Raw genomic sequence first — 16367 nt, forward strand, 5'->3', positions numbered from 1 at the left:
AAAAAAAATTAAAAAAAAAAGAATAAAACCTACAGACATTTATCATAGAAACTTCAAACTTTATGGAGGGTAAAAGTTTTTTAAAAAAGATAAAATGTAAAAAAAAAGATAAAAAGTAAAAAAAAAAAAAGTTAAAAAGTAAAAAAAATCATAAAAAAAAGAAAATCCTTCCTGTTCCTCATTCCTACTCCCCAAAGCAGATACAAATATATATATGTATGTGTATATATATATATATATATATATATATATTTGTGCATCTTTTAAAGAAATATATTTTATGTATACACCAGTATTTAAAAATATTCACATTCATTCTGGGGTGCCTAGCTGGCTCAGGCAGCTGAGTGTCTGACTCCTGATTTCGGCTCAGGTCAAAATCATGACCCCAGGGTCATGGGCTTAGCCCCATGTCGGGCTCACTGCTGAGTCTGAAGCCTGCTTGAGATTCTCTCTCTCCCTCTGCCCTTCTCCCCTGCTCCAGCTCTCTCTCTCTCAAAATAATTTTTAAAAATATATTCATCCTTACTGTGTCCATTTTATAGACGAGGAAGTGACAGCTCAGAGAGGTCACAGGGCTTATCCAAGGTCACACAGCCAACTGGGACAGAGGCAAATGTGGAAACCAATGTCCTGACTGGCGGGAGGAGGCCCTTTCACTGCACGTCTCCAAGGTGTTTGCCCAGAGCCAGTCTCTCCTGGTATCTCTAATCCCTCCCTAATCTTGACTTTGTGTGCAAGGCTGGTGACACCTCTCAATATTGCCCGTGTCACCGTCCCCTCCCGTGAGCGCCTGTTGGCTCTCCGTGTATTAATAGACTGCACTTGTGCCTCTCGTCCGCGTGGGCCTGTCTAATCGCTTCACGAACGCCTGCTGTCTCTGTCAGAGCTGTCCTCAGTGCAGAGTGGCCTCATGGAGCCTGACAAAGTGATTCATTCAGTGGGCCTTTGTTTCCCAGACTACAAATGACAGGTTATATGCAGAGGACCCTTCTTCCCAAGGATAATTCCAGTTCAGTAAGCCCTTGGCCTTGTGGGAGCTGACATGCGGGGTAGGCCTTTTGCCCCTCCCTCTGTGCTAGATTCTGGGGCCACAGGCCTGACCTTGGGGAGCTCACAGGTTGCTGGAGGAGGACAGCACACACCTATATATAATCCGCCCTTTACCGCAGTTCCCGTGTTCCCTCTGTTCTCTTTGTGTGTGTCTGCCTTAGCCCTCTGAGACCCAGATGTGTCTATGGAGGACAGTCAGCCAGCCATATGGACACATTCGTTTCTTGTTGATAGCAGGATGGCCCCCATCTGCACGTCCGGCAACATCCAGATGGACACGCTACCCATCGATCCTGCCACCTACAGTGATAGAAGGTGGCAGAGCCTCAGGGCCTACAGGCTCTCTCCACTTACAGATGGAAAAGTGGGAAGCCCAGAACCTGGACAGCAAGGACCAGGAAGGGAGCGCTACGTGGGGGGTGTGGCAGGGGAAGGAGGGTCTGTGTATGCATTCGAGTGTTGGGGTTAGGGGCTGGCAGCTAGAGGAACTCTGATCCTGAAACTGAATTCTCCTGACTTCACAGAACTGCCCAAGTCTGGGTCTGAAGACTGGAGCCCGAGCTTCGGGGTGGGGCGCGGTCTCCCCCGGCCTTTGATTCACTGCCACTCCGGAACCGGTCTCCTTCCCGGCAAACAAAACCTCCGCGATCTCTGATTCTGCAGCGCCCTCCAGTGGGTAACGGGAGTATGTCTGCAGAGAAAGTCTTGGGACTCCACGTGGTAGGTCATTACTGGATTTTAGAATCTATATGCAAGTTCCTTACTGGATTTTAGAATCTATATGCAAGTTCCTCCACCTGCTCCCCACCCTCTGCGTGAGAGAAAATTCTAAACGGACAGTTGGCTGTTTGTATGGAGGAGTGGAGAAGGGAAAGTCCCATGCTAAACAGACTCTGCTTGGGGCGCCTGGGTGGCGCAGTCGGTTAAGCGTCCGACTTCAGCCAGGTCACGATCTCGCGGTCCGTGAAAAAAATTAAAAATAAACAGACTCTGCTCTGCCAATTTTCCAAATGACTTTGGTCCATTCTTATTTCATCCCCCCGGCCCTAAGTCAGGACACCCTCTTAGTTAACTTCTAACTCCAGATAGTGCCTGTTTCCCCCCCAAGCAAACTTGGGGGGGAAACCCTAAACCAGCAGGGGGAAATGGGTTCCAAGACTCTGCGACCTCAGTGAGATAACACAACTCCTCCAGATCCGAGTTTCTCCGTGTGAGCTGCGTGTGTACCCCAAGCGTGTTGGAAATTAAACCTGGCCACATGTGGAGGGGCCCCCAACACCAGGTCTCCCAGCTGTGCGGGCTCGCTCCCAGCCAGAGAGGGGCTCAGTGAGGCTCCCCTCTTCCCCACTTTCCCTCCCAATGCAGTTGCCTTCTTTCCCTGTAGGTGCTTGGTCCCTCCTCCTCGCCTCCTCTTCCTCTTCCACCTCCTGCCTCCTGCCTCCGGGGTCATGCCCCTCACCTCCTGTCTGCCTCGGTCCTCACAGAGCATACTGCCCTCTCCCCCAGTGGGCCCTTCAACTCCTTCAGCCACCATCCCCTTCTCTCGTGGCTGCTTTGTGAAGAGAACTTTTCCCACCTTCTTTGTTTCCTTGTCACCCATGTGATGCCTCCATCGTCCTCTCCGCTCAGCTGCTGCACACCCCCCCCCCTCACCTGTGTCCCAGCTCCCTCCCTGGATGCCCAGACCTTTTATAAGGGGTGTCATCGTCACGGGTGTCACCCAGCTCCTTTACCTGTTCTCCCTCGGGGTCTTCCTAACCCACACGAAAGAAAGGCACTTTCGATGGGAACGTGCCGGACCCCTGGAAGGCAGCTTTGGGGAGGAGGGTTTTAGGCTCTCACGGAAGAGAGAGCACTAGAAGGGCAGGCTGCAACACGGAGGACTCCCAGGAACTGTGGGGTTCACGGGGGCTTGCTGTGCGGGGCAGGTGGAAAACAACTCAGATCCGAGGGGGTGAGGCCAGCCCACCCTCCCTTGCCCTCAGCCCAGGGCCTCCCTTCCACAAAGTGTCTTCTAGGAGAACTTTGGCATTTGCTGTTTCTGCCAGGTACTCTGGCCACACAGTGACAGAAGGGGCCACGAGAAGATGCCGAGATAAAGAGACGGGCAGGGAGGGAAGACACGTGTCCTGAGTACGGACGGTACGGATGGTGATGTCTCCTCTTATCTCACAACAACTGTGACCGGGGGCGCCATTTTTCAGATGAAGAATCCGACTCAGAGGGGTTCCCAGGGCTACACCACTGGGCCATGTCTGAACTGAGCTTCTGGGAGCCACCTACCCAGTGTCCAGGCACACAGCCTTGCCATGTCCCCCGCCCCCCCCCCCCCCAGACTGTCACCTTCCTATTTCTCTAATGACTCCATGCATGGAGAGAAGGGAGAAACTGACATGTGGAACAAGGGAGGGGCACGGAGGGACACACGCAGGGGAGAGGTAGAGAGAGGCAGGGAGAGAAAGGCGGGGGACGGCAAAGGCACACAGATGGGGAGACAGTGACCTAGAGATAAGTGGAAATAAGCTGCTTATCTCTTCCTAAGGGAATGAATGGATTTGTAATAAAATATGCCTTCCAGGTCTCATCCCCAGAACTTCGCAATCAGAATTTCTGGGAGTGGGGCTCAGGAGTCTGCGTGGAAAGAAAGCTCCTCTGAGCAGCAAAGCGTGCTTTGAAGTGCATCCGAAAGACAAGATGCATTGATGGGTGGAGACAGAACGGGGCAGACGGATAATATGCAGTAAAGCAAATACAGCGGCATGTTAACGGAGGAATCGAGCAAGTGGGTAACCCCATTCACTGTACGATCCGTTTAGCTGTCTGATGTTTGAAAATTTTCATAAGAAAATGTTGGGATAAGATCCTGAATGACTGTGCTGATTAGGCAGGTCTGGGACCACTGTTGTAGGGGAAGGCTTCCTCCAAGGACTTTGGGAGGAGCAGTCGCCTGGCAAGCGCCCTCTGCAACCCCCTCCGTGGCGCCTTGGGTCTGATCAGTTTCTCAGCAATCCTAGAATACACAGAGGCCCCCGCGCAGGCCACTGCCCTGTCCCCTGGGTCCTGAAGGAAGTCCATCTGCCCCTGGGCCCTCCTGTGCCGGGTGTGGAGCAGGACTAGGCAGGCCCTCTGAGGCTGGCCCCTGCGGGGCACAGAAGCAATGTGATCAAATCGGCTGGCAGGGTGGGTTTGGCAGAGGTGAGGCTAGAAGTTCTCTTGGAAGAATCTGAAGCTGAAGTGCTCACAATGGCCCTTGAGCACCTTGGCCAGAGCTGGGGAGCCACAGAAGAAGACCTGCACCTTGCCCTTCTTCTCAGCAGCGACTTTCTGGAACACCTGGAGCCCACACGGGGTTAGGAGAGAGGGAGGGGGAGTAGGCCTGTGGACCTGCTCAGGTACCCACCCACCTGGAGCTGACAACATAATGGGGGGGGGGGGCGGGATGGCCTTCTGTCCCCACGAGGAAATCCAAGGCACAGCCACGTGGCTTCAGAGCAGAGTCCAACGTGCAGCCATTAATTTGGGGCCATTTGCTCACCCCCCAGCCTGACCCAGACCCCAGCAAGGGGCTGGGCTGGAACGACCCAGTTCTTCCACTCCCAGAGCGTGCCTGTGGGGAGACTGCAGGGCTAGAGGGCAATCCCAGAGCATGCTGAACCCCGACTGCTCAGACCTCACGCTAGTCCTCCCCCGGTCACATGCCTCCATTGAAATGTCTCTTTCCTAAAGTCCAGCTTTTCCCGCAGTGAGGACGCTTCCCCACCCCACGCTCTGCTTAAGGAGGCCACTGCTGAAAGTCCTTTTTGGTGGCCAACCACCGGCAGCGTCCTGCTCCCTCACTGGGGACAATTGTCTCCAGCACTTTGAAAAGCAGTCCCTTCTGGCACCTCATGCAAACTCTGCACCTGATTGGGAAGTACTCAGCAGGAAAAATGATCTGAAAACCAATCTGAGAAATCAAATAGAAAGACCATAAATTTCTGTGCCTTTGGGTCTCAGTCTTTTCCATTTGTACCAGAAACAATAAGACATGGTGCTACTTCCCCAAGACCCTTGTCTTCTCAGGCCTTCTGAGCCTCCCTTCATAGGGAGTTAGGGCTGGGGGAGGCCTAGGAGGTCATATAGGCTAACGTCTCTGAACGGATGGGGTAAGTGAGGCCAATAATACGACAAGGTAAGCTAGTGATGGCACCAGAACGTAGGTCCCCTGCCTCCCTTTCTGGCTCTGGGATCCCGGTTGGATTCTGAATGCTGGCCTCATGCTTGGTCCCTAGCTTCCTGGCCCTAATCTCCCAGCCACTGTCTTAGGCTCTCAGCCCCACTGGGCCCTGCAGGCTGTGGGGCCCTCACTGGCCTTTACCTTCCTCCAGTCAGGCCGCCCAGGCTGGGTGCGTGTCTGGAGGCCCGTGATGGAGTCCTTCTTCTCCTTCTTGGCCAGGAGGTCGAGGGCCATCTGCAGGCCAATGGCCTTCATGTCATTCTTGCCCAGTGCAGAGGTCATGTACATATGCAGCTCCAGGAAGGGGCCTGTGTGGCGAGGGGAGAAGGTGGCACTGAGGAGCTCGCGCCCGTGATGAGGACAGGGTAGGATGCCAGCCCCTAGTCCTGGGGCTTGGATAGAGACCAAGAGTGCTCTGAACTCACACCTTCAGCCCACTGCGCTCGCCCATGACCTCCAAGGGACCAGCGCTTTAGAAAGGAAAGGTGGTCCACTGCTGGAGTGGAGCCTACTCTGTGCATGGCATACACGAGTGACTGTCCAACCACTCTCTGATGTGCGCCCCACAGCCACCCCAGGAGTAGACGGGGAAATGAATCCCAGGACAGCACAGCACAGCAGTCCTTGGGCTCTGAGCTCATGCCCTTTCCTGCCTCATGGTGTCTGCTCAGTCTGCTTGGGGACACAGGCCAGGCACACCTGGAAATGTAACTGAGAACAAAAGGTCAAGGGTTATATGAGTGGCAAATGCTACTGGTCTACAGGAAATGGATGGGGCAGACTGAGCCACTTCCTGAGAGGGTTGGGCAGGGCGGTTGGGGGCTGGGATAGGTCTTGAGAGAGGACCAAGATTCTAAGGTGGGGGGAGGGGATGAATAGAGGGCATCCTAAGAAGGGGGACCAGGTGAGCCGAGGATGAGAGGCCCGAACAGATGTGGTGTTTGTGGGGCATGATGTGACTGCCTGCCTGGAACACAGGATCCTTGAATGGGAGCAAACGCGAGATGGGACTGGGCACCCACTGAGACCAGAACGTGAAGGGGCTTAGATTCCCAGCCAGCAAAAGGGGGAAGGGAGTGGGTGTTGGAGCAGGGTATGATGGGATGAGAACAGCACCCCAGAAAGGGGAGCCAGAGGACAGGAGGGACAGGGCAGAGTTTGGCCTGGACCTGCCTGGACACTGGTGAGTGCCCACAGCTCAGTGCCTGAAACAGGACAGGTTTGCTGAGACACCGATCCCTTGAGCTCTCAGGGCAACTGGAGCTCCCTGGTGGGCACCTCTGGGCTCAAGCACCTTCCTCCGTTTCCCCCGACATGGCATACAACTGTTCTCATTTCCCAAGAGTGCCACGATGGGGAAAAGGCTGGCGAATGATGCCTTCCACCTGTGCGTTAGTCCAAGCTAATGACAGGCCCCGATTTAGGACGCTGGGTCCATAAGCTGATGATCACTTCATCCTTCTCTCCCAAGACTAAAGGATTCACGCCATGCCGGCTGGCTCTCTACTATCTTGCGAGATATACCATTAGCCTGCTTTTCCTTTGGCTCAAGGTCTCAGTCACTGTTAAAATGCAAATGGCCCTAGGAGAGATTCCACATTTTATTTCACATATCACTCCAGTTGAGTAGGGCTGGGTGGTGTGGGAGGGAAGAAGATGTACCATAGGGGACGCTCATCTGAGAGAGCCCCGACCCTTCTTCCCCCCTCCCTGAGACTCCCCATCCCCCTGCGAGGGGTAAGGGGGAGCGACACCACGGTGGGAGGGAGAAGAAGGGGCTCTGGAGAATGACCTGACATGGTTTTCATCCTCTCCAAACAGTCATGTGGGAGAGAGTCAGTCCGTTTCTGGGACACTCTCTTAAGGAAAGGCTTGAACTATGTGCACATACATATTAATTGCAGCTATATATATATATATATATATATATATACACACACACACACAAACACACACACACATATATACATATATATACATATACATACATATACATACATATACATATATATGTGTGTGTGTGTGTATATATATATATATATATATATATATATAGTGGAGCATCAGGAATAAATATAGTGTCTAGTAGCTGAAGCATGGCAAACCGTTAACTGGATCATTCATTATACAGCCATTAAATGCTGCTGTTAGTGGTGATGCTGAGGCTTTTCTTTCCAGGAGGTAACTTTACTCGTGCCGGCACAGCTCACTTGGGTTTGCACCTGAGCCCCGAACGCCATGGGGCGTGGTTTTTCATGTACTTGCTACTTCTTTGTCTCCCGTATCTGGTAACGTACAAACGCGCAGTCTGATTAAGTGGTCTCAGGTTACAAGGTCATGAGGGATGTCACGTATGCACATAGCCAGCTTGGCCCGAGTTTTCCTTTTTTATCCTCCCAGCAGCCCTATGGGGTAGGCGCTAGTTGTATCCATGTTTTTTTTTGTTTTTTGTTTTTCACATGAGAAAAGTAGGCAAGGCAATACCATGCCCAGGTTTCTACAGCGATTACAGGGTAGAATAAAAATTAAACCCAAACAGAATGTTCGAAGCCGAAGCTACAGAAACTGAACACGATGAACCACAAATTCTAGGACTCAAACCTTGGTAAAGAATTAAAGACGAAATCAGAAGTCGCGGGCTTCAGCTGCCGTTAATGAGAAGCCTCAGAAGAAATGTGAGGTAATAAAGTTGTTGACTCAAGGGGCTTCGAGAACGCAAAGCACCAGGTGGGCTGTTACCCTTTGTTTATACAGATTACGAAGAAGCAAACGGCAAATATTTATATACCAGTAACCAGGAAACTTAAATGAAATCTAAACTTTCCCCCTAGCTCGTCATCATAAAAGTGAGTTTCTAATGAATTAATATACATAAAAGCATTTAGAGCAAAGTCGAGGCTCTATAAATATTTGCTATAATTGTTATTTACAAGAAAGAGCGAAGAGCTTTACTGTAACATTCTAAAGTTTGCCGATTCCATGGCAAACACTGTTGACTTGTGCTTTATGGCTTTGAATATTTGTTGTAGTAAGCTTCGTCTGTTTAAACATTTCTTACAGAAAACTGCATCTGAGTACTTGAACTTATAAACTGTTTTTCATAGGAATTTGAATTCGCTCATGGCAGCTCTAGGATAATTAAACAGCCAAATAAAATCTGGTTCCACTGACCTCAACCAGTGTAAGAAAACCCCGCCAGTTTTCTAAAGTTAGAAACATATCTAAAGGTATTCCTCCTCATGTTAGTTATTCCATAAGGAAAACGAAACCGTCAGGCTTTGCACTGACAGTGCGGAGCCTGCTTGGGATTCTCTTTCTCTCCCTCTCTCTCTGCCCCTACCCCGTTCATGCTCTCTCTTTCTCAAAATAAACAAACAAACATACAAATATATATCTTTTAAAAATATAAGAAAATATATCAGGAGGTCCTTTTTAAATTTTTCTAAATATATTTTTTTAATGTTTATTTTTGAGAGAGAGAGACAGACCGAACGCGAGTGGGGGAGGGGCAGGGGGAGGGAGACACAGAATCTGAAGCAGGCTCCAGGCTCTGAGCTTGAACCCCCGAACCATGAGATCATGACCTGAGCCAAAGTCGGACGCTTAAGGACTGAGCCACCCAGGCGCCCCAGGAGGTCCTTTTTTTAAAGACCGTTTGCATAGCCTGATGGGATTATGAATGCATTTTTCTCCTCTTTTTTTTGGTTTCACAAATGTTACATTTTAGTCGGGGGGGGGGGGAGTCATCCTCCCCCATTCTCCCCCATTTTGCACAGAAATGGAATAATCTAGACACGCTCTTAAAAAGACCCTGAGCCTGAACCGCCACCCTGCTGCCACGCTCCTCAGCCCCGTCCTTCTCCTACCCTCTGGTGTCTCCTCGGCCTGGTCCAGCTCCAGTTTGGTCAGCAGGCTCACAAACCACTCGAAAGACCGCTGGTCTCGATTGATCCAGATGAAGTCCACCTAGGGGGAGGGGCCCTTCTGCTCAGAGCTGGTGCTGCCTTGCTCACAGCACGCTCACACCTGTGGTCCCCACCGCGGGATGACCACCTGGGGGTCAGCAGGGCACACATTATCACCCCCATTTAATGGAGGGGGAAACTGAGGCTTGCAGAGGTAGGAACCTTGCCCAGGTCACAGGGCAGCGTGGGATCAGGACCCAGGTTCCTGACTGCCGGCTTGGGGTTTTCTGTAATGATCTATTTGTTTATAGCAAGCAGGGTTCTGAAATAGGAGGCTTAGGAAGAAGCCAACAGAACATTAGTTAATTATTTTTTAGAAACTCTTTTCAGTGGTCTATAGAAAATAATGAATTTTCAAAAGGCAAACGTTTTCATTTTTAAAACCACCACCAGGCAATGGTAAACACATCATGGCTGTAACTGGATCCCAGGTGCCTGACTTTCGGGCTCCCAGGTCTTTAGTGGGATTCCATCTTCAGGGCCGCAGTGCCTCTCAGAAGTGACGGGGAAGGCCTGGACGCTCGGGAGGCACCACAGGGACCACTGGATCCAAGCAGGGGAGAGAGCCATCTGTCCCTTCCCCTCATCTGCAGCAGAAAGCCCACTGTGGTTCAGGGAGGTTTCCAGGAGACAGGGCCCAGAGGCCTGCCCGGAGGAGGTGGCGCTCACCTTGTGGAGCTTCATGTCCTCATCCTGGACGTTGTCCATCCAGGAGTGCTGGCAGCTGGGGCAGATGTGCTTCCTCTTCTGGTGCCTGGGGGGAGGTGATGAGGGATTTTGAATTTGGGGTGAGTATAAGGCTTCTCAGGACCCCAAAGAACAGTGCAGGGGGCAGGGGAAAAGGGTGGGGTGGCAGGGCCCAGCCTGTGAGGAAGCGGAGGGATGAGAGCCAAAAGAGAGAGGGAGGGGGAGCAGGGGAGGAAAGGGAAAAAAGGGTGAAAGGAGAGGAGGGAAGCGCAAGGGGGAGGGAAGAGAGGAGAGAGGAGAGTGTCTCTGGACTCTGTCCCGGGATGCAGCCCACCCGCCCACCTGTACATGATGCTCTGCAGGATGGAAGCGAAGGGGGTGATGCCGATGCCTGCTCCGATGAGCACCGCATGCTCAGAGGCAAAGATCCTGCGGGTGGGGGTTCCGTAAGGGCCGTCGATATAGCACTGTGAACAAACAGGAGGGCATTCGAGGGGAGGGCTGGAGGCATGGGGGAGAGCTGAACCCCAAGGCTTCAGCATCTCCCTTTTACATGCAGGCAGTCACCTCCTGGGCTGGAGCCCAGATCTAAGTGGCTCCCACTGCACTGCCTGGAGCCCAAATCTGGGAGAGCCCTGGAATATTAGAAGGCAGAACTGGTGAGAGTGGGACCCAGCCAGCATCCCTGTGTGCACCTGCAAGGGGACGGGTTCGATCCCCTTCTCTGGATACCGGAAGTCAGGCCCTGGGGACTTGAGGGACTGGGGTACCCGGGACCACGGCAAGCCCTCCCTGCAGGCAGAGGCTTCATATTCTCTGGTTGCGGCAGGGATTCTCGGTCATGTCCACCTGCTGGAGCCTCCTACCTTGATGTTGCAAAACAGATGGTTCTCAGAGGACATCTCGGAGACCTGCGATGAGCAGAGAGTTGTGGGTCTCTGGGAGTGGAGGGGTCAGGCAATTCTCAGAGGCATCCTGGCCTCTGCCAGTCTGGGCACCTTCACAAAAGGGGAATTGCTTTTTCTGCCCCAAGCATGGCAGGGAGCATGGAGTGTGCCGGTAACCCGGCTCTTCAGGAAAAGAAAACAACAACACGCTCCTGACTGGTAGCGTCTGGAGATTTCTGGTAGAAACACTGCCATCACGGCGGCCACCATAATGACTGTGTCTAAGAACCGGCTCTCAAAGCTCCTGAAAATCTAACAGTTGGCTCTTGTGATCCAATACAAATCAGCTCCAGTGGGTGACTGGAGAACACTCCCTCCCCCTATCTCCAGCCACTACTATACCTTTCACATCTCCAAACACACCCCCTGGCCTTGACCATTCTTTTCCCTCAGCTGAGAACAACACCCTTTCCTCTTCCCCAGCTGGCAAATACCTATGCATCTTCCAGAGTCCAGCTCATCTAAAGTAGCTGCTCCTTCTTGAAGTTCTGCCCGGCTTCGCCAGGCAGAAAAGCCAGTGGCTGGCCTGGCTCATGGCTCCACTCTGCCCTTGGGACCCTGTCCTGGGCTTGCTGATGGGAGCCACTGGGAGCAGGGAGGAGGCCTCTTCTGTCTGCTCTGCCTGATTCCTCCAGGCCTGAGCACATGACAGACCGGATTTGGGAGGTCAGCACACTTCCTCCCACAAGGTGAAGGAAGTAGAACCCCCCCACCCCCCCCACCCCAAAACAGGCTATAAGGGCCTGTGATAGTTCCCTGTCTGCTGCTGGAGGGCAGAGTTAGGAGTGACCTTCACAATTACCCAGAGCAGTCCCTCACTTGACAGAAAAGGAGCCCAGTCTAAGAGTGGGAACAAGCTCAGGGTAGAGCCTGGGTCTCCTGCTGACCGTCCAGTGCCCGTCACACTACAGCATGCTGCTTCTTTGTCCGGGGGCCACTGAATGCTGTGTCCCCCACGGTGTCAGACTTCAACTATTTGTGTAGGAGGTACCCTGGACAAGAGCTACTCTCCTTTCCATGGTCTTTAAACCTTCCAATTGCAAGGAGAAAGCCCACATCGCGCTTAGCAATCTTTAACGTGCTACGCTTACCAAGCTCACCTCTTTCTTTTTCTTGTACTAAAGCAAGAAAGAGAAAGAGCATGAGAGAGAGAGAGAGAGAGAGAGAGAGAGAGAGAAGGAGAAGGAGCAGCAGAGTGTGGCTTCAGGCTCAGAGCGTCAGCAGGCAGGAACATCTGGCCAGAATTGATTAAAATTGGCTTTTATTGATTTTACTTTTTTTTTCCTAAATTTTTTTTTCCTTAATGTTTTTGTTTTTTTGAGAGAGACACAGAGTGTGAGTGGGGAAGGGGCAGAGAGAGGGAGACACAGAATCCGAAGCAGGCTCCAGGCTCTGAGCTGTCAGCACAGAGGCCGTCGCGGGGCTCAAACCCACGAACTGTGAGATCATACCTGAGATGAAGTCGGACGCTCAACAGACTGAGCCACCCAGGCGCTCCTTGATTTTACTTTGAGAGTTACCTTCTGATTATGGCACACGATACTACTTTACCATTCAAGATAGCAATCTACAGCATCCTTTTAAATGCAAGTAAGTTTATAGGGACACCTGGGTGGCTCAGTCTGTTAAGCGTCCTACTTCAGCTCAGGTCATGATCTCGCCACTTGTGGGTGCGAGCCCCGCATCAGGCTCTGTGCTGACAGCTCAGAGCCTGGAGCCTGCTTCAGATTCTGTGTCTCCCTCTCTCTGCCCCTCCCCTGATCACACTCAGTCTCTCTCTCCCTCAAAACTAAATAAACATTAAAAAAAAAATTTTTTTTTAAATACAAGTAAGTTTAAAGTCATGTTGGGGTGTGAGGAGAGAGACCAGGTAGGAAATATTCCCAGTGAGGAGCGAACACGGCAGAAGTTAGGAAGGCAGTGTGCACATGCCTGGCTGCAGGAGCACCACATAATATGCACGGCTTCGTGCGTGTGGCTGCCCTTAAGGACCTCTCTCCTGAGTCCCATGGATCCACCACCCCTGGGGACACAAAGGCCGGCTCTCCCGCCTCCAGCCCCAGCTTCCTGAGCCTTACCAGACCCCACTCAGACGTGGTTCTCCGCTGTGCCTGAGCCGATTCCTCTGTCCCTGTGGGCACCGGGCCTGGGTCCCCATGCTGTGGAGTCCCCCTGGGCCTGTAGGATGTCAGTTCCACGATGACATCCTTGCTGGAGGCCACAGCTCCTTGCACCGCGGCTCCGGACTGGATGGGCTGGCACTGAAAACTCTGTTTGGTTTCGAAGTGGAAATGGCTTTATTATTTAAATCATGAAACTAGGGTGCCTGGGTGGCTCAGGTGGTTGAGCATCCAACTCTTGATTTCGGCTCAGATCATGATCTCGTGGGTTCGTGAGTTCGAGCCCCACGTCAGGCTCTGTGCTGACAGTGTGGAGCCTGCTTGGGATTCTCTTGCCCTCTCTCTCTGCCCCTCCCCTGCTCAAGCTCTTTCTCTCTCTCTCTCAAAATAAATAAACATTTAAAAAAATTTAAATCATGAAGTCAATACATGTTAGTTTTTAAAGATTCACATGTCACAGAACTATAAAGAATAAGGTGAAAAAGTACCCTGAATAAAGTGGAATCACTTCTCTAAACACTTTTTTCTATGTCCTTCCAGACTTTTACTCTCTCTCTCTCTTTTACATAAATGAAACATATTGCTTTGTAACCTGCCTTTTCCACTCACTACATCTTGACTAGCTTTCCATGCTAATGCATATACATTTACATAATCTTTTTTAAGGAACTTCCTATTCCGTGATAAGGGTGATCAGTAATTTATTTAGCTACATCCCTAGTGTTGGACAATTTTGATTATCCCCATTTTCTCATTAGTGTTAATTAACAACCACCATATAGAAGATAACATCTTTCCCATCTCTATCCCTTTACCCTGATTTATTTTTCTTCATGGCACATATTATCACCTGACACATTATGTCTGCATTTTGTTTGTTTATCGTCTACCTCTCCCTCTGGAAGGGAAGCAGGCACTGCATCACTGTTGCTTACGGATTTATCTCCAGCATCTAGAATAGTACTTGGAAAACAGGAGGTGCTGTGCTCAATAAATATTTGCTAAATGAATGAAGAAACAAGGTGATTAATGTACTTCCTGTGCAGCTACCCAATTAGCTTTTTAGGACAAATCCCTAAAAATGGAATGGCTGGGCCTGTGGGTACACATATTTAAAATGTTGACACATGTGGCCAGACTGCCTGCCAGAAAGATTATGCCAGTCTATTCTATGGCGGTGGTACCTTAAGGTCCTAAAGAAACACAGTCTTTAACGTATCTACCCACAGATTCCTGGTGTGCATGACTCTCCCGGTTTTCAAAGCCAGCTTCCTCCTTCAGAAAGGTTCCCCTGATTAAGAACAGAGAACGTTCTGCTTGTTTCTACTGACCCCTTCATCTCCCAAAGCTTTGCTCTGGGCATCTCTCTAGAGGGCTTCGTGATCTGGCCTGGCAGGATTCCGCCTGGTTTTTCTCCCCTCGGAGTTTAAATTCCACAGGGGCACGACAGGGCTGAGCCAGGCCCGGGGCTGCTTTTCCTTTGACCTTCAGCAGGGGCTTCCCCACATTAACATGTCTCCCAACTGAGCCGTACAGCCTACTAGGTGTGGGTTCGGGCGCCTTAGCCTCCTTTGTCCGTTCTCACTGTCATCTCGCTGCCCTCCTCCAAAACCTCCCCGAGTCAGTATTCGTTCCAGACACTGGCAACTTGTCAGCTTCGTGGGTTCATCAGGGCTCAAAAGATAACAGTGCTGCCACTGATGCTGCTGACGCTGATGGCGAATGGTCCACGTGGACCGTGCTGTCCCGTTAGCTCAGGGCTTTCCCTGCATTCATTCCATCATTGGCCCTTAAAAAGCATCACGTGAGAAAGGGAGGCCAAGGACGGGAACCACCTGCAGTTAGTCCATTGATGACTAAGCTAAAGCTCGAGTAAGCGAAGGGACATACAAGGCCGTACAGTCACAAGGTGCTGGAGCAGGGACGTGGAGGTGGGGTTTTCCGATCTCAATCTCCCCTCTCTTTCCATTGTCCACCTGGCTTCTAACGGAGGACTTGGGACTCGGGAGGTCCTGGGGCGGGTGGGCTGTTGGATCACACTGTCCACAGTTGCCTCGCCCCCTGTGCTGCCGTCCAGCCAGTGTATACAGCCGTTGCTCAATGATTGATGTTCACCATTGAGAACATCAGCAACTCGGTCCCCACTGGGTTTGACTCCACAGTGGACCCTTCCTCCCCTGAAGCAACCTACCTGGGGCTTCCTCTGGCTCCTTCTCATCCTCAAACTCCTTGACAGCCGTTTGGAGTCCACAGGGTCTGATGTCTTGAAGGACTCATACAGCCTGTTTGTCCACTGCCCTTGGGACCGGACGTGTAGCCAGATGGTGTCTGAGCAAGAGACAGGGCAGGGGGAGAGGGGGTCAGCGCCGGCCTCCAGCAGGGAGCAGGCCCGTCTCACCTGAGGGACTGGGGCTGGGAATCTACTGCTCAAGCTCCAAACTGAATGTCCTTCTGCGGGCCCAAACTAGCAGTCCCAGCCCTAGGACTTGGAAATCTCATCTCTCTGGTGCAGATATTGTAGCCTTCGTCCATGAAGTCAACTTAAGCCGTCTGCTCTGCCAAGACCAGGGTCAGAGCGGCCCTGAGCACACTAGAAGCTCTGTGGGGGAGGGGGCCCTGCCTCCTCCATCAGGCCAGGGTCTCACCAAGGTGGCGACCACTCCCTCCCACATTCAACCAGGTGCTTGTCAACGGCTCTGCACACAGTAGGTGTTCAGCCTGTGGCACGAACAATGGCTTTCATTGTGCCCAGTACCTGGGATGTAGCTTCTCTGCTGAGGGGTGACCGGCAGAAAGGTGGTGTGGGTGGCCACCCCTCTGCTGAAGGGTACCAGAGAGAATCCACAACATTTGAACAAGGAGGACCCCCCCCGCCAAGAGATCTCGTGCTCAGGCATTCTTACCCTTTAAACAATTTCTTTAAACCATGGGGGCGCCTGGATGGCTCAGTGGGTTAAGCGTCCGATTTGATTTCAGCTCAGGTCATGATCTCACTGTTCATGAGTTTGAGCCCCACATCGGGCTCTGTGCTGACCCTGCAGAGACTGCTTGGGATTCTCTCTCTCTCTCCCTCTCTCTCTTGCTTGCACTTTCTCTGTCTCTCTCAAAATAAAGAAATAAACTTAAAAAACATTTTAAACCATGGACTCTCTTGGCAGTCTGTGGATACAACGGAGAGACTCCTTCTCAGAGCAAGGTTTTTTAAATACACAAAGTCACACACATGGAGATCACAAATGAAACAGCATGTATTTGTTTGCAAAAAAGCCAAAAAGCCAAAAAACAAGCACCCCCCCCCCAATGTGTGATTGAAGAATACGTCTGCTTCTTTGCCAACACAAGACTATGAGGTCCCACCAGAATTGCGTGGCCACGGAAA

The 16367-nt window shown here is 51.5% G+C and overlaps 1 protein-coding gene across 3 annotated transcripts in view; it reads right to left on the minus strand.

Annotated features, from left to right (window-relative positions):
• NOX5 (NADPH oxidase 5) overlaps nt 1–16367 on the minus strand; it is a 45320-nt gene that overhangs the window by 7580 nt on the left and 21373 nt on the right. Inside the window, exons 10-17 of one of the 3 annotated variants that reach the window (XM_027067633.2) lie at nt 15180–15316; nt 12947–13138; nt 10788–10832; nt 10264–10388; nt 9904–9988; nt 9136–9235; nt 5411–5577; nt 2175–4386 (exon numbers count right to left, since the gene is read on the minus strand). In XM_027067633.2, coding sequence (XP_026923434.1) covers nt 4255–4386; nt 5411–5577; nt 9136–9235; nt 9904–9988; nt 10264–10388; nt 10788–10832; nt 12947–13138; nt 15180–15316 — 983 coding nt within the window. In that variant the 3' untranslated portion in view covers nt 2175–4254. Of the gene's footprint in view, nt 1–2174; nt 4387–5410; nt 5578–9135; nt 9236–9903; nt 9989–10263; nt 10389–10787; nt 10833–12946; nt 13139–15179; nt 15317–16367 lie in introns of those variants that run through there. The other 2 variants (XM_053223819.1, XM_053223818.1) reach the window with 2 other exon arrangements.

Source organism: Acinonyx jubatus, chromosome B3, assembly GCF_027475565.1.
Source record: "Acinonyx jubatus isolate Ajub_Pintada_27869175 chromosome B3, VMU_Ajub_asm_v1.0, whole genome shotgun sequence".
NCBI lineage: Eukaryota > Metazoa > Chordata > Mammalia > Carnivora > Felidae > Acinonyx > Acinonyx jubatus.